This window comes from Aquarana catesbeiana, linkage group LG03 (genome assembly GCF_042186555.1).
Source record: "Aquarana catesbeiana isolate 2022-GZ linkage group LG03, ASM4218655v1, whole genome shotgun sequence".
Classification (NCBI taxonomy): domain Eukaryota; kingdom Metazoa; phylum Chordata; class Amphibia; order Anura; family Ranidae; genus Aquarana; species Aquarana catesbeiana.
The window spans coordinates 467,378,643-467,401,860 of record NC_133326.1 but is presented as its reverse complement, the minus strand read 5'-3'; the positions used below and the strand labels follow the sequence as shown (position 1 = coordinate 467,401,860).

Below are 23,218 nucleotides of genomic sequence, written 5' to 3'. Positions count from 1 at the left end.
TTGGCAAAATCTTCTGAGGATAGGAGTAAAACTATTTATCACCCACAACAGGGGTCATTGAGGTAGCTTTTTGATTGGGGATTGTCATCTAGGTTCCCATTGCCAAGACATTAAGGGTAGATTCATCCCAGGAGTGGTGGGACAACACTGGGCAGCTATTTAAGCGTACCCCCACCGCAAGACACAGCAAAATACCTAGTCTCCACTGTGGCCTATTAACACCATTGCATTGTGGTAGTGTGCGCTGAACAAAAAAAAACCCCAAAAAAAGAACCACTTTTACCCACTCTCTCCAAGTTCCAGTGATGGTCCAAACTTCCTCCTTGATCCAATGATAGCCATCCTCTTCAGAGCAGAGCATCACCTTGTCATTCTGCCCATTTCCTGTGACCCCAGTCTGTTGTTTACCGGCCCCATTACAATACAGAATACTCACATACCAGTACATGCTCAGTCCTGGAAGGATGCAAGACGAAGCAGCTAGGGATGACTTAGGCCTCGTGCACACTGGACATTTTTACAGCAGCCATTTTTGGCTTTATACGTTTATTTTTTTTCTACAGTCAATAAACTCCCTATAATGTTATCCTATGTTTCCACATAGGCTGTTAGCAGCAGTTTTTGGCTGGGGCGTTTTTTGGCGTGTTTAACGAGGCTTAATGCTGTATACACAGCATTAAGCCTCATCTGGCTTTTCTCTGCCTCCTCTCTTCAAAATCAATGGTTCCCTATGGGAGCCTATTGATTTGAATAGAAGTCGGAACAAGATTATCCTACTTGTGTGCTGAGAATCTTAAAGGGGATTTCACCAAAATGTAAAAAAAAAATTTTTTTAGCATAGCGTTCCCAAGACGATACTAGACCCTTCAGTCTGGTATGGATCTTAAGGAGAACCCCCCCCCCCCCCCCCCCAAAAAAAAAAAAAATGGTCAGGGGGGCTACACGCTCACACCACCCCCCCTGGATCATAGCAGGCCACATGCCCTCAACATGGTGGACCAAAGCACCTTGTCCCCATGTTTATGAGGGCAAGGGCCTCTTCCCAACAACCCTTGCCCAGTGGTTGTCGGTCTGCGGGCAGGGGCTGGAAGCCTCCTTTTAACAAGGGGGGCCTCCACCCTAGGTGAATGAATATGGGGTACATTCACCTAAAAAAAAAAAAAGTGTCAAAAACAAACACACTACACAGGTTTTTAGAGTATTTTATTAAGGCCCCGGCTCGTCTTGCGCTGTTCTTCTTCTGATGCTGACTCAACACGATCTCCTGGTGTAATGCTGAGTCCGCAGTTTGCAATGACTTATATAGGCATGGGGCGGGGCCACCCAATGGCATAATTTGGAAGCCACTGGGCGTGACGTCACAAGGGGCATGGCTTCCACATTACCTCATCAGGTGGCCCCACCCCATGCCAATATACAGGAGGGAGGTCTCTCTCTCTCTCTCACCCTGCCAGGCTGCGTGATTGGATAAGGGTCTGGTATGGAGCTTGGGTGGGACCCCCATGCCATTTGTGTGAGTGTTTCCCATAAGATCCAAACCAGACCAAAGGGTCTGGTATCGTTGGGGAGGGGGGAAGAGAATCTCACACAAAAAAAAATTTTCTTTTTACATTTTGGTGGGGTTTTCCCATCAAGATTCTCAGCACACAAGTTGCACCAGAAGTCGGATCATCTTGATCAGACTTTATTAAAAAAAATAAATAAATAAATAAAAAAAATAATATATCAATGTTCCCTATGGGAGCCCATTGCTTTGAAGAGGAGGCAGAGGAAAAAAAAAATAATAAAAATCGCATTTTTAACAGTTTTTTTTTCCTGGTGTCAGTACTAGCTTTACAGTTCGTTTTTTTTTTTTTTTTTAAACGCCTGTGTGTCACAAAACACATCTTTAATGGTGGTGTTAAATCCAACTTTAACTGGGCTGTGGCAGGACACAACATGTCACCTCATAAATTTTAATGTTTTTATTTTGTTGAGCGAATATTTACAATACTATATTACAAAACTATAAAAGATTTCCTGTTGAAAAAAAACATTCAAATTGAGTCCCCCCCCCCCCCCCCGCTATAGAAATGCTTATTTCTATAAAACTACATTCCTAAAACCTCAAATGATATTTACAGGAGAAGTGCACCCAAACCTGATTTTGGGTGATCTTGAGGAATCCCATTCCCTCACGGGATTAGTGAGACTCTTTACCAGTCAAGTCTTTATATACCTCAATTAAATCCTGCTTTTACCCACAACTGTTTATATTCATTACTAAAGTGGAAGAAAATGGATTCATGTGGAGGAGGATAGGGAAACAACATACTGGAAGTGTCAGAATTAGTCTACTACAATCCTTGCCAGCTTCACAGATGCATGCTTGTTGTCTTGGCAATGCAAGCAATTACATCTAGGTTTTTTTTTTTTTAAATTAAAAATATTTTAAAGAGACTAGCTAAAAAAAAAACAAAAAAAAAACAAAAAAACAACAAACACCACAACTGAAATACCTATCCTATAGTGCCTCCACATTATGCCAATATCCCATAATGAGGTGGGGGTCAGCATGAGGAACCAGTCAATGTGCTTCATGGTACCCAGGACATTGCCACTCCTAAAGAGTTGGTTTCCAGGCAGACTTTGTGGAGAGGGGACAGGGGAGGAGGCAAGCATTTTCTTCTTTACATGTAAAAGAAAGAAAGTAAAAAAAATGAGTGCACGGCCATCCTAGTGTAACTCCGTTTATTTAAAGAACTGATAAAAACAATCCATGGATTGGAGGCATGTAGTACATAAGTTCTCCTTTCCCAGATGGCCACTACAGGGGGGGTGACAAGTAAACTGGGGAAATATCCGACCTGCCCAATGCGATGCGATGATCAACCAATGGAAAGCCAGTAAGTCAGCCCACTAGGTTGCTATGACAAGACTTGATAAAAGGAGGCCACACCTCTGAAACATGTTGTCATAGCAACCTTGCGGGCTGACATACTGGTCTCCTTCCTCATCAGTCAATCACTGCAGCGCAAGGCCGGCTGGTCCAGGCTCATGCACGTTCTGCAGCACACACCAGAGATTATGCAGGACTGTTCGTGAGCTGCCATCCCGTCACTTGTCACCCCCTGTAGTGGCCATCTGGGAAAGGAGAACTTAGGTACTAAATGCCTCCATTTGTACCAGAAAATGTGAGTGCACTCTAGGGATTGTTTTTATAATTTATTTAAATAAACAGAATCACACTAGGGCGGCTGTGCACTCTTCCTTTCTTTGTTTGCATAGATCCCATTCCACCACCAAATGGATTAACAAGAGAGCTACAGCACCCTTAGTGACAGATGTGTTTTTTTTTTTCTTTTTTTAAATCAGCATTACCAGCTGGACTTGGGATTTTTTTTCTGACTAGCGCATAGACTGGTGAAGTGTTTGTTTTAATCTTCTTTACAGGCACATTCTTTGCTAAAATTGCTGACTTATGCAACAGGGTCTCTAACGACCAAACTATGCATCTCTGTCTTATGGTAGAATTACAGGTTCTAGAAGCATAACAGCATTCCCCTCTGTGAGAGAACATAGGTATTTATGTATTTTATCTTAAAGGGTTTGTAACCCTTCTAAAAAGTACTTGGCGTCCATGATAAACCATGGTCAGTTTACAGGGGGGAGGGCAGAACCAGGTAGGATCATCCAGGTATTTCAGGTAACACAGGAGGCCAAATGACACAGCACAAACACTGTGCTGTATAACATGCTTTAAAAGGAACAGGAAGTTCTATTTTTAATAACTAGGAAAAAACAAGCACAGCATCTGCCTTCCTCAACACACCTCCAATTATGTAAAGTGATTGGTGCACTTAAAATAAAAAAAACAAAAAAAATAACAAAATCGATCTAGCAATGAAATCTCCTGTAGTTAAGTCACTCAGACACACTTAAATGCTTCCTAAACAGGTCACACACAGTCCTACGAACAGTGAGATCACCTTCAGCACAGATATATGCAGTTTTATACACACTTCATCCAAGTCTGTGCACAGGCTATGTAGCAGACAGCTCCAGGATATCTAATATCTGCAGAAGGAAGTTCTCACTGGTGCTGGGGGTTCAGAAATCATTGTTTAATTGATTCGTCTCTTCTGCTCTGGCAGCACAAACTCCATCATGTCTACTTTCATGTTCAGTTCTGCTTCTGTTGCTTTCTAGAGGAAGACAAAAGTGAACGGTAATATAGATAGCCACTCTCCCTGCATAATTATTAAATGGGGTGCTTCAACAGCCGAGGGGGGCACACACACACACACACCTTTCTGTAGCTACTGACACACCAGAGATCCCAAACTTGCTGCAGTTTGTTTGGTCACCACGAGGAGGTGAAGACATCTGGTGGACAGAAGCAGCTGCTATAGAAAGATAATGATGTAAATTATTCCAGGCTGAAGCTCCCATCATCTAAAACTATTCATCAGCAAAATATGTTCCCCCATCCAAATTTTTACTATTATTTTATAGACTTATAACGTGCAAGCTACTGGGCTAATGAGCAACTTACCAGTTCCCTTTTTGCCTCTTCAATCTTTACTTTTACCAGAGATGGATTCTAGAAGATAAAGGTCACAGCGGGTCAATGAAAGAGAACCTGTCACCATTATATTTTATGCACTAGAATGCAAAAATGAAAGTGACTTTGCAGCGAATAATTAAAATAAAGGTTCACCTGTAAAGCTGGCCATACATGGATTGAAATCTGTCTGATTCAGCAGGGACCAGCTGAATTTCAAACCATGTATGAGCTAGCTGATTTTAATCAAATGACTTGTGTACAACCAGCCTTTCATGTTTTTTTCCCTGAATGATCAGTGTCGCCAGCTATAGCCGGCAATAGGAATCGTTGTATTCGGCTTGCGGGTAAGGGGGACACAGGAGAGCGACACGTCCACAAGCCCTGGTTTGCAAACAGATTTCAACTAGTGAGTTTCTCTTAGTGGGAAACTGGAGGAGGTAAAGTTGGCCATACACTGAGCGATGTCCGCCAGTTCCTGCTAATTCAGCCAAAATGTACTTAGATGGCCCTGCCAGCTCCACTTTGTTTGAATGACTTTTGTTGAAGGTGCCTGCTTGGATATTTTTGCCCAAACAGCAGCTGCATCCACTGTTTGGGTTTTCTGACAGCTGTCAAAATGCAATAGCCTAGGCCGGGAAGTATCATCCATCCACACTGTTTAGTATGAAATCTAACAGTATATGGCCAGCTTTAGTATTTACAGTCTTCTTTCCAGGTAATCATTAATTTTTAGTAGCCAAATTAGCAATGCATAGTCTTTACCAAGATAAAAAGCATTCTGTGTGCAGCAGCCCCCCTCAATCCAGCGATGTTGCACAAGAGACTGGGCTGTCCAGGACTCTTCCTCCTTATTGGCTGAGACAGCAGCAAAGTGGCATTGGCTCCCACTGCTGTCAAAGTCAGTGAGCCAATGAGAATATCTATCTATCTAGACACACACCTTTTTTGGTAGGAGAAGATCTGGCAGTCATACATTAATATCACGTGCAAGGACTAATACACGGAGTCTTACTGGCAGAAAGATCTTGAATTAAAAATAAAAGTTATGTTCCTTAACCACTTCAATACAGTGCATTTTCGCCCCCTTCCTGCCCAGGCCATTTTTCAGCTTTCAGCACTGCCACATTTTGAATGACAATTGCACGGTCATACAACACTGTACCCAAATGAAATTGTTATTTTTTCCCCACAAATAGAGCTTTCTTTTAGTGGTATTTGATCACCTCTGCGGTTTTTATTTGCGCTATAAACAAAAGCAGAGTGACAAGTTTAAAAAAAAAAAAAAATAATTTTTACCTTTTGCGATAATATATATCCAATTTTTTTTCTTTAAAACAAATTTTTTTCTCAGTTTAGGCCGATAAGTATTCTTGTACATATTTTTGGTAAAAAAAAAAAAAAAAAAATATCGCAATAAGCGTATATAGATTGGTTTGCGCAAAAGTTATAGCGTCTACAAAATAGGGGATAGATTTATAACATTTTTATTTTTTTACTAGTAATGGCGGCGATCTGCGATTTTTATCGTGACTGCGATATTGCGGCGGACATATCGGACACTTTTGACACATATTTGGGACCATTCACATTTATACAGCGATCCGTGCTATAAAAATGCATTGATTACTGTATAAATGTGACAGGCAGGGAAGGGGTTAACATTAGGTGGTGATCGAGGGGTTAACTGTGTTTGCTAGGGAGTGATTCTAACTGTAGGGGGTGGGGACTCACTAGGGGAGGAGACCGATCGGTGTTCCTCTGTACTAGGAACACACCATCGGTCTCCTCTCCTCTGACAGGACCATGGATCTGTGTTTACACACACAGATCCACGGTCCTGCTGTGTTACCGGTAATCGCGGGTGCCTGGCGGGCATCGCGGCCGCCGGGCACGCGCACCGGGTGCCCAGTGACACGGCGGGCGCGTGCGATCGCCGTCGGCGGTGCGCACGCGCCCCCTGGTGGGCTGGGAAAGCGAGGACGTCATATGACGCCCCCCACGAGAGCTGCGCCGCCTGGCCGTCAATTGATGGCCAGCAAGCAGCTAAAGACCTTGCGAAGAAACGGCTGTTAAAAACAGGCACTGAGATTAAGCCATGCGCTCAAACTGCATATGCAATGAGCACATTATGCTGATTATATTCACATGTACAAATCAGACAGTTCTCAAATAAAGATTACACTGAAAGAATGTGTTTAAAGGGTACATTTCCCCAACTTGCTAGAGACATGCCATAAAAAAAACAAAAAAAAAAAAAAAAACAAACACTCGCAGGTGAATACTGCAGGCACCAGTACCTACAGCAGATGAATACCCTGCTGTTACGGCCAATTTCCAGGCCTTTCTAAAGGGCTTTTAGGCAAGGTCAGGTGTTACTGTTACTATACACCCCACCTACACACATTCCTATTGCCCCATACGATAGGCTGTTTCAATGGCCATTAGAAAGGGGCAGGCAAGCTTTGTAAAACTCTCAATGCCAAAGCTTTGCCTTAAAATTCTATATACCTTAAAATATAAAGTAAATCAATACAAAACTTACTGGAGCCAAGTCTAGGTAAGATTTAAGCTTTTCTTTTGTAGCTGTGGATTGTGTTTTCAGCTCTGCCAGCGTCTGCAAAACATTAAAGATTAAAACATTACAATCAGCAAAAAACATACTGATCTATTGAACTGATAATGACAATGTAGGCCATTTCTGTGTCTCTAGTGACAGTGATTTTTCAATATACAGGTGCATCCCAAAAAACATTTAAATAATCAAAAAGTTAATTTATGTCAGTAATTAAATAAGTGAAATTCGTATTTTAAATTGATTCATTACACACAGAGTGATATTTCACACATTTCTTTTTTAATTTTGATTATTATGGCTTACAGCTAGTGAAAACTCACAATTCAGTATCTCAGAAAATTAGAATATTATGAAAAAAGTTCAATATTGTAGACTCATGGTGTCACACTCTAATCACCTAATTAACTCAAAACACCTGTAAAAGGTTTCCTGAGCCTTTAAATGGTCTCAGTCTGGTTCAGTAGGTTACACAATCATGGGGAAGACAGCTGACTTAACAGTTATCCTCAAGGTCAGGATGCCCTTTCCAGAGACAGTGTTATTTTGCCCTGCATGGGCAAGGAGACCAGCTTTTTAAATACATAGATAACATTGGACTATAGAGTTCTACAAATTTAAAGTACTACTGCATTGAGAAAAACATAGCATTTAGGATTGAGGTCAGCAATGGCTGGCTAAGTACCTGGCTGCCCCAGCTTTAATACTTTATTTCACCAACTAGAAGCAGCACTCAGCAAAAAAAGCTACTTCAGAATGCCACAAAAACTATTAAAGCCACTACTCTGCAATAAGTCAGGCAAGTAGCTTTGTTGGAAGGCACAGTCAGCAATTGGAACACAGGTTAGTAAAGGTTTTCTTTAAGTGGCTGTAAAGGCAGAAGATTTTTTATTTTAATGCATTCTATGCATTAAGATAGAAAGCCTTCTGTGTGCAGAGCCCCACTCAGCCGCCCCAATACCTACTTGAGCCCCCTCTCAATCCAGCGATGTCCACTAGCGCCTCGGCCAACGCTCCCATCTGATTGGCTGAGACAATCAAACTGTTAGCCAATGAGGAAAGAGGTCGGCAGTCCAATGCTGCATCTGTCCTGTTCCGTTCTCCCCCCCCGAAAAAAATTATCTGCAGAAAACCCAATAGTGTTTATGTGGCTTAAGACTGCGAACTGAGCAATCAAACACCGCTGATCGCTCAGTTTCCAGAGCCCCCTGAGAAAAAAAAAAAAAAAAAGAAGAGTTGGTGACTGTCAGTCGCTGGCTGTCTGCTCTGCCCCCCCGCACTCACTGGAGCTCTTGGGCTGTCGAGGGGGCGGGAGCAGCTCACTGAGAGGCTGAGCCAGGTGCCGGTCCAGGTATGTGGGCAATGTGGGCATATCCCGACCATATAGTCACAATCTTCCTTGAGCCTGGAATGGGTCTGTAAATTCAACCTGCTGTCTGCTGAAAACAGGTCACAGGAGTGCAGAACGCACTGCACTCCTATAATCCACAGGAAAAAGTACAGTCAAACGAGCTTTGGCTGCACTTCTCCTTTAAGGCTCCACTTGCTGACTTTAACGTACGTGTGTGTACATACAATAAAAAGGTATCCCATTTGCTCTCTTTAGGCCTGTTAAATATACCAATGAACATATTCCTGTGTCTATTTACCAACAAAAATAGGATTTTTTAAAACAGCTTACCTGTAAAATAATTTTCTTTCGATGGACATCACGGGACACAGAGCCACAGTAATTACTGATGGGTTATATAGGTATCACTGGTGATTGGACACTGGCACACCCTATCAGAAAGTTCAACCCCCTATATAATCCCTCCCCTTGCAGGGATACCTCAGTTTTGTAGCCAAGCAATATAGTGTATTAGAAGAGGGGCGGAACCTCTGTGTCCCGTGATGTCCATCGAAAGAAAAAGATTTTACAGGTAAGCCGTTTAAAAAAATCCTATTTTCTTTCTCGAACATCACAGGATACAGAGCCACAGTAATTACTAATGGGATGTCCCAGAGCAATGCTATCTGAGGGGGGGGGACCACGACCAAGTAGGGTGTAATCAGACCTGAGGACCCTGTACCTCTGCCTGCAGCAAACTACGCCCAAAGGCAATATCCTCATGCCTTCTCACATCCACCTGATAGAATCTGGTGAATGTATGGACTGAAGACCAGGTTGCGGCCTTGCAGATCTGAGCCATAGAGGCCCGGTGATGCACTGCCCAAGAAGCACCAATAGCCCTTGTGGAATGTGCCCTAATCTGAACCGGAGGAATCTTCTGTTTCAAACTGTAAGCTTGAATAATCAACTGTCGAATCCATTTAGAAATTGTAGCTTTTGACGCTGCCTTGTCCTCTATTGGGACCCTCTGGCAGCACGAACAAAACATCCGTTTTGCGAATCTGAGCAGTTGCCTCGAGATAGACCCTGACTGCTCTTACTACATCCAACGAATGTAGTGATCTCTCTTCCGGAGAACAGGTATCTGGAAAAAAGGAAGGCAAAACAATGTCCTGGTTTAAATGAAAAACAGAAACCACCTTTGGTAAAAAACTAGGATGAGGGCGCAGTACCACTCTATCCTTGTGTACAATCAAATAAGGCTCCTTACAGGAAAGGGCTGCTAATTCTGATACTCTTCTAGCAGAAGAAATGGCTACCAGAAAAATTAACTTCCTTGTCAACAAGGCCAAAGGAATCTGACTTATTGGTTCAAAAGGCTGTTTCTGTAACACAGCCAGAACCAAGTTCAAGTCCCAGGGATTTAGGGGCGCCCTCACCGGAGGATTAAGATGCGTTACCCCCTGTATAAAGTTACGGACCAAAGAATGCAAAGCAAATGGTTGTTGAAATAATACTGATAAGGCCGAGACCTGGCCCTTGATGGTATTCAAGGCCAGCTTCATCTCTAAACCCAATTGTAGAAAATCAAGAATTCTACCTATCACATATTTTCTGAGATGCCAACCCCTGGATTCACACCAGGATACATAAGCTTTCCAGACTCTATGGTAAATCATTCTGGAAGCTGGCTTCCTTGCATTAATCAAGGTAGCTATCACAGAACCTGAAAGCCCACGACTCTTCAGAACGTGGGTCTCAATAGCCAAACCGTCAAATTTAGCGTTTGTAAGGCAGGATGGAACACTGGACCCTGAGATAACAGGTCTGGTCGTACCGGTAGTGTCCACGGGGAACCTACCGTCATCCTTACTATTTCCGCATACCACGTCCTGTGCCAAGCGGGGGCCACCAGAAGTACTGACTTCCTTTCCTGCCTGATCCTGCGAAGAAGTCGCGGCAGTAGCAGAATAGGCGGGAATGCATAAATCAGTGAGAACCGATGCCACGGAATCACCAACGCATCCGTCCCGCATGCAGGAAGATCTCTTGTTCTTGCCACAAATCTGTCTATCTTTTTGTTGAATCGGGATACAAAGAGATCCACATCTGGGACCCCCCATCTTTGGCATATGTTCCAAAAAACGTCGGGATGTAGAGACCATTCCCCTGGAAGTAACTTCTGGCGACTTAAATAGTCCGCCTGCCAGTTCTCTATCCCCGGAATGAAAACTGCCGATATGCCTGGCACATGTCTCTCTGCCCAGACTAAGATCTGGTTCACCTCTTTTTGAGCAGCTCGGCTCCTGGTGCCTCCCTGATGACTGACATAGGCCACTGCTGTGGCATTGTCGGACTGGATCCTGACCGGGCAACCCTGTAGCCTGATAGTCCAGGCCTTTAGGGCTAGACCTACAGCACGGATTTCCAGAATGTTGATGGGTAAGGTCCTCTATCTTGGACCATACCCCCTGAACTGCAGCCTGTTCCAGAACTGCTCCCCAACCTGTCAGACTGGCATCTGTTACCACCGTCCAGGTAATTGGCAGAAAGGATTTCCCCTTCTGCAGGTTTTCGGGAATGAGCCACCAATTGAGGCTCTGACTCACCGCATGAGACAGGTGCATCGGAAAGTCTAATGCCTGAACCTTCCTGTTCCAGGCTGACAGAATACGGTGTTGCAGCAGTCTTGAATGAAACTGAGCATACAGAACTGCCTCGAATGAAGACACCATCTTCCCTAGCAGCCTCATACAAAGGCGGACAGAAGGACCTTTCTTGGTCCTGACTGCCAGAATCAGCTCCCTTAAAGCAGCGATCTTTGCCTGAGGTAGAAATACTTTCTCCTGGCTTGTATCTATGATCAGACCTAAATACTCCAGTCTTCTTACTGGTTTTAGGAAAGATTTTTCTAGGTTGAGGATCCAACCTAGGTGTTCCAGATACTTGATTGTGGTTCTCAAGTTGCCGTTCAAGGAGGCTACCGACCGGTCTATCAGTAGCAGGTCATCTAGGTATGCTATGACAGCTATACCCTGAGCCCTTAATCTGGCCAGCGGAGGGGCCAAGACCTTTGTGAACACCCGAGGTGCAGTGGCTATTCCAAAAGGCAGAGCCACAAACTGGAAATGGCGCCCTCCTATCTCGAAGCGCAGAAACTTCTGATGAGCAGGAAAAATGGGCACATGCAGATATGCATCTCTGATGTCTATCGATGCCAGAAATTCTCCTCCCTGCAGGGTGGAGACTACTGTCTGAATTGATTCCATGCGGAAAGACTGAAGCCTCAGGAATCGGTTCAGATCCCTTAAATCCAGAATGGGTCCGACATCCCCATTTGGTTTTTGGACCGTAAAAAGGTTGGAATAGAAGCCCAATCCCTGGTCCTTTGCGGGAACCATCATAATGACCTCTTGCGACAAAAGTTGCTCTAACGCTAGAAGGAGCGACTGCTTCTTCTCTGGGTCTCTGGGGACACCTGATCTGAGGAACCGAGGAGAGGGAAATTCCTGAAACTCCAGCTTGTACCCTAAGGTTACTGTGGAGATTACCCATCTGTCCTGGAAGTCCTCCTGCCAGAGCTCTGAGAACTGTCGCAGTCTTCCCCCTACTCGAGCGAGCGGGGGCACCCCTTCATGAAGAGGTCTTAGTGTTTTGCCTAGTAGGCTTCTTCCCCCAGGACTTCTTTTGTTCCTGGGGTTGACTCTTGTTTCTGAACCCAGGAGGAGGAGGCCATCGAGACTGCCTGGAGGCTGAGGCCCCTGGTGCTGGGGAAAGAGTCCGTTTAAAAGAGGGACGCTTACTCTTCTTCTTGACAGGTAAGAGTACTTTTCCCACCAGAGATTTTCTTGATATATTCATCCAAGTCCTCTCCAAAACAACCTTGCACCACGAAACGGAAACCCAGCCAGCAGCTTCTTACATGGTGCTTCGGCTGACCAATTTTTCAACCACAGCATTCTACGTATATGCACCAACCCCAGTGAAAGACGAGAGGTTTGCACGATAGAATCTCTGATGGCGTCAACAACGTAACATAAGGCCGCAGAAAGGTTAGCCAACCCCTGGGCCTGCTCTTCAGGTAATACTTTGATGACCTGCTTAACATGGTCTCTTAAGTACTGACAGACTCCAATCACTGCAACTGCAGGTTGAGCCACTGAACCTGCCAAGGAGAAAACATCCTTCAATAGGGATTCCATCTTTTTATCTACAGGATCCCTGAGCATTGTCTACAGGACAAGTCAGACTATTGTTTACGGAGGAAATGGCAGCATCAATGGCCGGTATTCCCCACATTTTAATAAACTTTTCTTCCATCGGATAAAGTGTTGAAAACTTTTTCGGCGGAAAAAAAAACGTTTGTCTGGGTGATCCCACTCAGAATTAATGAGCTTTTCAAGTAAATTATGAACAGGAAAAGCATGTGCTGTTAGAGGAGGCTTCAGTGACCCCAAAGAAGAAGAGGGTTCTGTAAATGATTCAGATACGGGCAGCTTAAATGTGGAGCGGACCAATCCAGTAAGGATCTGCACTAAGACTTTCTCCTCCTGGGAAGTCGCAGAGGGCCCCTCTCCACCTGATTCCTCAGAAGAGGAATTATCCGTCCCATCCTGATCCTCTGAAAGGGATTCCTCTCTTTTATCCCAGAGCTCCTCTTCCTGAGGGTCTTGGGAAACAGAGGAAGGCCTAGTGCGTTTTCTTCCACTGAGTGAAGATGTAATCACGGCCATTAATCTCTCCTCTAAACCACTAATGGCTGAGGAAAAAACCTCCTGTGTAATGTATACAGGGGCTGAAGTGCCGGAGGCAGGTATAGCCCATGACCCCAATGGCTCCCTCTGGCTAGCCGTCCTGGCCCCTCAGGGGGGGGAGGATTCTGCAGAAAGGGGGTCCTCAGAACCTGACCGAGATCCCCTAGAGTCTCTGGTTCTTGGGGTGTTTGAACCTCTTCTACCCATAGTGCAAAGCAACAAGGTGGAGGTATCACAAAATGAACACTGACTGCTGAGCGATGTAGTCCGGCTAAAAGCTCTGCTACCAAATGCCCAGTCTGGTGTTACCTTAGTAAATGCTGCCTAGGAGAATGCCTGTGTCCCACCTTACATGCGACCGTCAGCTCTGTGTCCCTCCAGAAGGCTGTGTGCACCTGTACAGAGTGCTTTAAATAGCCTGCAGCTGGCCTCAGTGGGCATCTAAGCACCTGTGCCGACGCCCCGCCCCCCCCTCGAATTTTAAAAAGACGAGAGCTTTCCGCGCTGGCCGACCCTCCGGAAACAATATGGAGGAAGGCTGAGGGAGGGGGAGGAAGGAGAGAGGCCAGTAGTGATGTGCCTGTAGCCTGCAAATGGCGGCAGCAGTGCTCGAGCGGTGTAGAACCGCGTTAGACACCTGTGGCCTCCCCCTAGCCTGGGGGGAACATTCGTACAGGAGAAATCCCCCCATCCCATCCTACCTGGAGCCGGCCGGAGACGCTGTGCAGCGTGAGAACACTGAGACCGACATCAGCATGTGAAGGTATGTGCTCTTGGCAGCCCCCGGTGGTCACAATAGGCATAGCATGCATTTACCTTAAAGGGGTTGTAAAGGTAAAAATTTTTTCACCTTAATGCATTCTATGCATTAAGGTGAAAAAACTTCTGACAATACCGCCGCCCCCAGCCCCCCCCGTTTTACTTACCTGACACCTCGAAAATAGGATTTTTTAAAACAGCTTACCTGTAAAATCCTTTTCTTTCAAAGGACATCACGGGACACAGAGCCACAGTAATTACTGATGGGTTATATAGGTATCACTGGTGATTGGACACTGGCACACCCTATCAGGAAGTTCAACCCCCTATATAATCCCTCCCCCTTGCAGGGATACCTCAGTTTTGTAGCCAAGCAATATAGTGTATTAGAAGAGGGGCGGGACCTCTGTGTCCCGTGATGTCCTTCGAAAGAAAAGGATTTTACAGGTAAGCTGTTTTAAAAAATCCTATTTTCTTTCTCGAACATCACGGGACACAGAGCCACAGTAATTACTGATGGGATGTCCCAGAGCAATGCTACCTGAGGGGGGGAACCACGACCAAGTAGGGTGCAATCAGACCTGAGGACCCTGTACCGCTGCCTGCAGCACACTACGCCCAAAAGGCGATATCCTCATGCCTTCTCACATCCACCTGATAGAATCTGGTGAATGTATGAACTGAAGACCAGGTTGCGGCCTTGCAGATTTGAGCCATAGAGGCCCGGTGATGCACTGCCCAAGAAGCACCAATAGCCCTTGTGGAATGTGCCCTGATCTGAAACGGAGGAATCTTCTGTTTCAAACCGTAAGCTTGAATGATCAACTGTCGAATCCATTTAGAAATGGTAGCTTTTGACGCTGCCTGTCCTCTATTGGGACCCTCTGGCAGCACAAACAAAACATCCGTCTTGCGGATCTGAGTAGTTGCCCCTAGATAGGCCTTAACTGCTCTTACTACATCCAACGAATGTAGAGATCTCTCTTCCGGAGAACAGGGATCTGGAAAAAAGGAAGGTAGAACAATGTCTTGGTTTAAATGAAAATCAGAAACCACCTTCGGTAAAAAACTAGGATGAGGGCGTAGTACCACTCTATCCTTGTGTATAATCAAATAAGGCTCCTTACAGGAAAGAGCTGCTAATTCTGATACTCTTCTAGCAGAAGAGATGGCCACCAGAAAAATTAATTTCCTTGTCAACAAGACCAAAGGAATCTGACTTAGTGGTTCAAAAGGCTGTTTCTGTAACACAGCCAGGACCAAATTCAAGTCCCAGGGGTTTAGGGGCGCTTTAACCGGAGGATTAAGACGCATCACCCCCTGCATAAAGTTTCGGACCAAAAAATGCGAAGCAAGTGGCCGCTGAAATAATACTGATAAAAGCAGAGACCTGGCCCTTGATGGTACTCAAGGCCAGCTTCATCTCTAATCCCATCTGTAGAAAATCAAGGATTCTACCTATGACATATTTCCTGGGATGCCAACCTCTGGATTCACACCAGGTTATATAAGCCTTCCAGACTCTATGATAAATCATCCTGGAAGCTGGCTTCCTTGCATTAATCAAGGTAGATATGACAGGACCTGAGAGCCCACGACTCTTCAGAACGTGGGTCTCAATAGCCAAACCGTCAAATTTAGCGTTTGTAAGGCAGGATGGAACACTGGACCTTGAGATAACAGGTCTGGGCGTACCAAGTCCTTCTGGGCCAAGCGGGGGCCACCAGAAGTACCGACTTCCTTTCCTGCCTGATCCTGCGAAGGAGTCGTGGTAGTAGCAGAATAGGCGGGAATGCGTAAATCAGTGAGAACCGATGCCACGGAATCACCAACGCATCCGTCCCGCATGCAAGAGGATCTTTTGTCCTTGCCACAAATCTGTCTATCTTTTTGTTGAATCGGGATGCAAAGAGATCTACATCTGGAACCCCCCATCTTTGGCATATGGCCCAAAAGACGTCGGGATGCAGAGACCATTCCCCTGGAAGTAACTGCTGGCGACTTAGATAGTCCGCTTGCCAATTTTCTATTCCCGGGATGAAAACTGCCGATATGCATGGCACATGCATCTCTGCCCAGACTAAGATCTGGTTCACCTCTTTTTGAGCAGCTCGGCTCCGGGTGCCTCCCTGATGATTGACATAAGCCACTGCTGTGGCATTGTTGGACTGGATCCTGACCGGACAACCCTGTAGCCTGATAGTCCAGGCTTTTAGAGCTAGATGTATCGCCCGGATCTCCAGAATGTTGATGGGTAAGGTCCTCTATGTCTTGGACCATACCCCTTGGACCGCAGCCTGTTCCAGAACTGCTCCCCAACCTGACAGACTGGCATCTGTTGTTACCACCGTCCAGGTAACCGGTAGAAAGGATTTCCCCTTCTGCAGGTTTTCGGGTATGAGCCACCAATTGAGGCTCTGACGCACCGCATGCGACAGGTGCATCGGAAAGTCTAATGCCTGAACCTTCTTGTTCCAGGTCGACAGAATACTGTGTTGCAGCATTCTTGAGTGAAACTGAGCATAGGGAACTGCTTCGAATGAAGACACCATCTTCCCTAGTAGCCTCATACAAAGGCGGACTGAAGGACCTTTCTTGGTCCTTACTGTCAGAATCAGCTCTCTCAAAGCAGTGATCTTTGCCTGGGGTAGAAATATCTTCTCCTGGCTTGTATCTATAATCAGACCTAAATACTCCAGTCTTCTTACTGGTTTTAGGAAAGACTTTTCTAAGTTGAGGATCCAACCCAGGTGTTCTAGATACCTGACCGTGGTCCTCAAGTTTCCCTTCAAAGAGGCTACCGACCGGTCTATCAAGAGCAGGTCGTCTAGGTATGCTATGACAGCTATACCCTGAGCCCTTAATCTGGCCAGAGGAGGAGCCAAGATCTTTGTGAACACTCGAGGTGCAGTGGCTATCCCGAAAGGCAGAGCCACAAACTGGAAATGGCGCCCTCCTACCTCGAAGCGCAGAAACTTCTGATGAGCAGGAAAAATGGGCACATGCAAATATGCATCTCTGATGTCTATTGATGCCAGAAATTCTCCTCCCTGCAGGGTGGGAACTACTGTTCGAATTGATTCCATGCGGAAGGATTGAATCCTTAGGAATCGGTTCAGATCCCTTAAGTCCAGAATGGGCCTGACATCCCCATTTGGCTTTTGGACCGTAAAAAGGTTGGAATAGAAGCCCAATCCCTGGTCCTTTGCGGGAACTATCATAATGACCTCCTGCAACAAAAGTCGCTCTAACGCTAGAAGGAGCGACTGCTTCTTCTCTGGGTCTCTGGGAACATTTGATCTGAGGAACCGAGGAGAGGGGAATTCCTGAAACTCCAGCTTGTACCCTAAGGTTACCGTGGAGATTACCCATCTGTCCTGGAAGTCCTCCTGCCAGAGCTCTGAGAACTGTCGCAGTCTTCCCCCCACTCGAGTGAGCGGGGGCGCCCCCTCATGCAGAGGTCTTAGTGTTTTGCCTAGTAGGCTTCTTTCCCCAGGACTTCTTTTGTCCCTGGGGTTGACTCTTGTCTCTGGACCCCGATGGAGGCGGCCGTCGAGACTGCCTGGAGGCTGAAGCCCCCGGCGCTGGGAAAAGAGTCCGTTTGAAAGAGGGACGCTTACTTTTCTTCTTGACAGGTAAGAGAGTGCTTTTCCCACAAGAGATTCTCTTGATATAGTTATCCAAGTCCTCTCCAAACAACCTTGCACCACGAAATGAAAACCCAGCCAGTAGCTTCTTACATGGTGCTTCGGCTGACCAATTTTTCAACCATAGGATTCTATGTATATGCACCAACCCCAGTGAAAGACGGGAGGTTTGCACGATAGAATCTCTAATGGCATCAACCACAAAGCATAAGGCCGCTGGAAGGTTAGCAAACCCCTGGGCCTGCTGTTCAGGTAATACTTTGATGACCTGCTTAACATGGTCTCTTAAGTATTGACAGACTCCAATCGCTGCTACTGCAGGTTGGGCCACTGATCCTGCTAAGGAGAAAACATCCTTCAATAGGGATTCCATCCTTTTATCTACAGGATCCCTGAGCATCTGAGCATTGTCTACAGGACAAGTCAGGCTATTATTTACGGAGGAAATGGCGGCATCAATAGCTGGTATTCCCCACATTTTAATAAACTTTTCTTCCATCGGATAAAGTGTTGAAAACTTTCTCGGCGGAAAAAAACGTTTGTCTGGGTGATCCCACTCAGAATAAATAAGCTTTTCAAGTAAAGTATGAACAGGAAAATCATGTGCTGCTTGGAAAGGTTTCAGTGACCCCAAAGCAGAAGAGGATTCTTTAGCAGTTTCAGGTATGGGCAACTTAAATGTGGAGCGGACCAATCCAGGGAGGATTTGCACTAAGACTTTCTCCTCTTGGGAAGTCGCAGAGGGTCCCTCTCCACCTGAATCCTCCGAAGAGGAATCATCCATCCCATCCCGATCCTCTGAAAGGGATTCATCTCCTTTATCCCAGAGCTCCTCTGTCTGAGGGTCTTGGGGAACAGAGGAAAGCCTAGTGCGTTTTCTTCCACTGAGTGAAGACGTAATCACGGCCATTAATCTTTCCTCTAGACCAGGGGTCTCAAACTGGTGGCCCTCCAGCTGTTGTGAAACTACAAGTCCCATCATGCCTCTGTCTGTGGGAGTCAAGTTTATAACTGTCAGCCTTGCAATGCCTCATGGGACTTGTAGTTTGGCAACAGCTGGAGGGCCGCCAGTTTGAGACCCCTGCTCTAGACCATTAATGGTTGAGGAAAAAACCTCTTGTGTAATATATACAGGGGCTGAAGTGCCAGAAGCAGGTGTAGCCCCTGACCCCGATGGCTCTCCCTGGCTAGCCGTCCCTGGCCCATCTTTAGGGGGGGGGGATGCTGCCGACAGGGGGCCCTCAGAACCTGAACGAGATCCCCTAGTGTCTCTGGTTCCTGGGGTGCTTGAACCTCTTCTACCCATAGTGCAAAGCAACAAGGTGTGAGGTATACAAATGAACACTGCCCGCTGAGCGATGTAGTCTGGCTAAAAGCCTTGCTACCCAATGCTCAGTCTGGTGTTACTTCAGTAAATGCTGCCTAGGAGAATGCCTGTGTCCCACCTTACATGCGACCGTCAGCTCTGTGTCTCTCAGAAGGCTGAGTGCACCTGTACAGAGTGCCTTTAATAGCCTGCAGCTGGCCTGAGTGGGAGTCTAAGCACTCTGTGCGGACGTCCCGCCCCCTCCTCTACCGCCCCCCCCCTCAAGTTTTGAAAAAAACGAGCGCTTCCCGCGCTGCCGACTCTCCTGTCATGCTTCCGGGGAAAGGCTGGGGAGGGAGGGAGGCTGGTAACAAGATCTGCCTGAACGGCTATCTTGAGAGATGGTGGCCATTAGGCCGCAGAGCCCGGGTGGTATAACCACTTTCTAGACCCCTGTGGCCCCTCTCTAGCCTGGGGGGGAACATTCAAACATGAGAAATCCCCCTTTCCACCTTACCTGTTTGCAGCCTGCTTGAGATGCTGGGACATAAACAGCGATTACAACACCTGAGACAGAGCCAGCATGTGTAGGTTTGTGCTCTTGGCAGCCCCCGGTGGTCACAATAGGCATAGCATGCATTTACCTTAAAGGAGTAAAGCCACTAGAACTCAAAAATTCTGTGGAATCTCCTCTTACCTTATCCAGCCGCAGGGTGCTGTTTACACAGACCCAATCTTCACCTCTCACGGTGGGCTCCGTTTGAAAAAAACGTCAGAGACTGGGGCCCCCATCAGTAGGGGGATCCAACAGTTCTGGGACCGTAAAGCACCTCGCCAAAAATTAGGAAGTTTAAAGCCATTTTCTGATCTGCGGGGTCCAGCTCTCTAAAAAGAGAAGCATTACGGGTAAAACCTCGTTTCTTCGGACAAGAGGCCCGGGTACCATTCAATTCGGCCATGAAAAGACACTTTGAATGGACCCGGTTCGCCTGGCTTGCCCCAGTATAGGATCTTAGGATATTCCCTTTGGAGCTCAGCACAGGACATCTTTACACGTCCATCACCTAAGACACTGGCGTAAAAACTGAGGTATCCCTGCAAGGGGGAGGGATTATATAGGGGGTTGAACTTCCTGATAGGGTGTGCCAGTGTCCAATCACCAGTGATACCTATATAACCCATCAGTAATTACTGTGGCTCTGTGTCCTGTGATGTTCGAGAAAGAAAGTAAGCTTCTCGTTCCCGACATCTATTCCTCCGCTCACCCTGGCCGCTGATTGGCTACAGTGGATGGATTGGAAGCAGCGCAGCCATTGGCTCGCGCTGCTGTCAATCACATCCAATGACGCGGCGCGCTGGGGGGCGGGGCCGAGTGATACAGTGAGCGGCTATAGCCACCAGCTGTATCACGGGAGCGCGCCCGCAAGCACTAACCACCATGCGAGGGAGCTCGCATTAAGGTGGTTAATGCTTGCGGGGAGGAGCTGAAACAGCCGCCGAGGGACCCCAGAAGACCAGGTTCGGGGCCACTCTGTGCAGAACGAGCTGCACAGTGAAGGTAAGTAGAACATGTTTGTTATTTAAAAAAAAAAAAAAAAAAAAAAAAAAAAAAAATTTACCTTTACAACCCCTTTAAAAAGGAGAAAACCTACTAGAATTAAAAAATTCTGTGGAATCTCCTCTTACCTTATCCAGCCGCAGGATTCTGTTATACAGACCCAATCTTCACCTCTCATGGTGGGCTCCGTTTAAACAAACCGTCAGAGACTGGGGCCCCCTACGAATAGGGAGATCCACAGTTCTGGCCCTGTAAAGCACACAGCTAGAAAAAACATTTTCTAATATGCGGGGTCCAGCTCTCTAAAAAGAGAAGCGTTACAGGTAAAACCTTGTTTCTTCGGACACGAGGCCCGGGTACCATCCAATTCAGCCACGAAAGGACACTTTGAATGGATCCGGTCTGCCTGGCTTGCCCCAGTATAGGATATCGGATCTTCCCCTTAGAGCTCAGCACAGGACATCTTTACACGTCCATCACCTAAGACACTGGCGTAAAAACTGAGGTATCCCTGCAAGGGGAGGGATTATATAGGCGGGGGTTGAACTTTCTGATAGGGTGTGCCAGTGTCCAATCACCAGTGATACCTATATAACCCATCAGTAATTACTGTGGCTCTGTGTCCCGTGATGTTCGAGAAAGAAAAGTGGAAAACAAGCATTTCATCTTTGGAGTAAAGATATGTCTGGATGGCCGCACACTAATAAAATAACCAGCCAATGCGTTTGACACCATTCTTGTTCTTAACCGCTTGCCGACCGCCTCACGCAGATATACTGCGGCAGAATGGCACGGGCAGGCAGAGAAAAGTATGGGTACGTTACTCTTTTATAGCGTCAGGTACCCCCATATACTGCCTAAAAAAGGTTTTAACCCCCTGATTGCCTCTTAGTTAACCCTTTCACCCCGTCACTAGTGATCACCGTATAAAAAAAAGTGTCACAGGTGACCCTAGGTAGTCAGTTATTTAGGTTCACCGTCAGCTCCTTATAGCGTCAGGTACCCCCATATACTACCTGATAAAGGTTTTAACCCCCCCGATTGCCCCCTAGTTAACCCTTTCACCAGTGATCACCGTATAAGTGTTACGGGTGATGCTGGTTAGTTTTTTTATACCCGCCGTTTATTACACAATAAAGGTTTAACCCCCTGATCGCCTGGTGGGTGATATCAGTTTTTAGTGTCCGTCAGGGTCTGTGTCGCCCCAAGCAGCGTCAGATTAGTGCCAGTACACGGCACGCACCTCCTTTAGTGGTATAGTGTCAGATCTATACTAGCGTCCCCAGCAGTTTAGGGTTCCCAGAAACGCAGTGTTAGCGGGATCAGCCCAGTTACCTGCTAGCACCTGCGTTTTGCCCCTCTGCCCAGCCCACCCAAGTGCAGTATCGATCAATCACTTACAAAACACATAACTGTAGCGTTCGCAGAGTCAGGCCTGATCCCTGCAATTGCTAACCGTTTTTTTGGTAGCGTTTGATACAGTTGCTGGCAGCCTAGGAGCTTTTTTACCTGCGAGTCTCACTACTGTACCAGTAAATTTAGAGGCCAAAATGGCAAATCGAAGGTACAGTAGTAAAGAGACCTACACGTTTCTGAGCATGACAGATAGTGAAGAGGAAGTCACTCATCTGTCAGATTCAGGCTCAGAATAATCCTGTAGACTACAGCGGCTCCATGACCGATAGCTCTGACTACGGAGTTGTGGTCCCTGTACCAGACCCAGATCTTCTTCTGCTGTTAAGGTGCAAGAACTGCAGGTCCCTCGTATGGAGCAGAGAAGTACTAGTGCCGCTCATCCTTCTGGTGAGCTGGCAAGCACCAGTGGCCTAGTACACCCTGGTCATACATCCAGCACTGCAGTATCACGTGGTGACATGGCGAGTCCCATAAGTGCAGTTCAAGCTGGCAACACGAGTAGTGTCCCGCTGCCACCAACAAGACAAAGACAGGCCCGTCGTGCCCATAGTGTCCTTCCTGCAGAATTTGCCAATCCTAATTGGGAACCCACCACTTCTGCAGCACCCGTACTTCCCCCATTCACTGGCCAACCCGGAATTCAGGTGGAAACAGTTGATTTTACGTCACTTGATTTTTATTTACTGTTTTTCACAGAAGATCTTTATAGCTCTATTGTGGACCAAAGTAATCTGTATGCTGGTCAAGTCATTGCCGCTAATCCCCAGTCCCCCCTTGCCAGAGATTGAAAACCAATTACGGTTTCTGAATTTAAGACCTTTCTGGGCCTATCCCTTGACATGGGCATAGTTAAAATGAGTATGTTGCGGTCATATTGGTCCACCGACCCAATTTACCCTATGCCCGTGTTCTCTGCCTCCATGGCCAGGGCATGATACGAGCTGATCTTGCGGTTCATGCATTTCAACAATGAATTCTGTTGTCCTCATGGACACCCTGGATACGATTGGCTCTACGATTGTTATCTCCCCATCAAGTTGTCTGCGTTGACGAGTCCCTGATTAAGTTTTCTGGCCGCTTGTCTTTCAAACAGTATCTTCCCAGCAAGTGTGCCAGATACGGGGTCAAGATGTATAAGCTCTGTGACAGAGCCACACGCTATACATATAGTTTTATGGTTTACGAGGGAAGAGGTGGTGGTCACAGACCTGCCGAACTGCCCAGATTACATAGGGAGCGCTGGCAAGATTGTGTGGACCTGGTGTCACCCTCATTCAGAAAGGGGTACCATTTGTATGTGGACAATTATTACATGAGCGTGCAACTT

General features: G+C 46.4%; 1 protein-coding gene across 2 annotated transcripts in view; it reads right to left on the bottom strand.

The window, feature by feature from the left end:
- Nucleotides 1–1,955: 1,955 nt before the first annotated feature.
- Nucleotides 1,956–23,218, bottom strand: part of HAUS1 (HAUS augmin like complex subunit 1) — an 82,752-nt gene continuing 61,489 nt past the window's right edge. The window contains exons 7-10 of one of the 2 annotated variants that reach the window (XM_073620854.1): nt 7,089–7,160; nt 4,535–4,582; nt 4,289–4,385; nt 1,956–4,184 (exon numbers count right to left, since the gene is read on the bottom strand). In XM_073620854.1, the coding sequence (XP_073476955.1) occupies nt 4,299–4,385; nt 4,535–4,582; nt 7,089–7,160 (207 nt within the window). In that variant the 3' untranslated portion in view covers nt 1,956–4,184; nt 4,289–4,298. The remainder of the gene's footprint in view (nt 4,185–4,288; nt 4,386–4,534; nt 4,583–7,088; nt 7,161–23,218) is intronic. The other variant, XM_073620855.1, reaches the window with a different exon arrangement.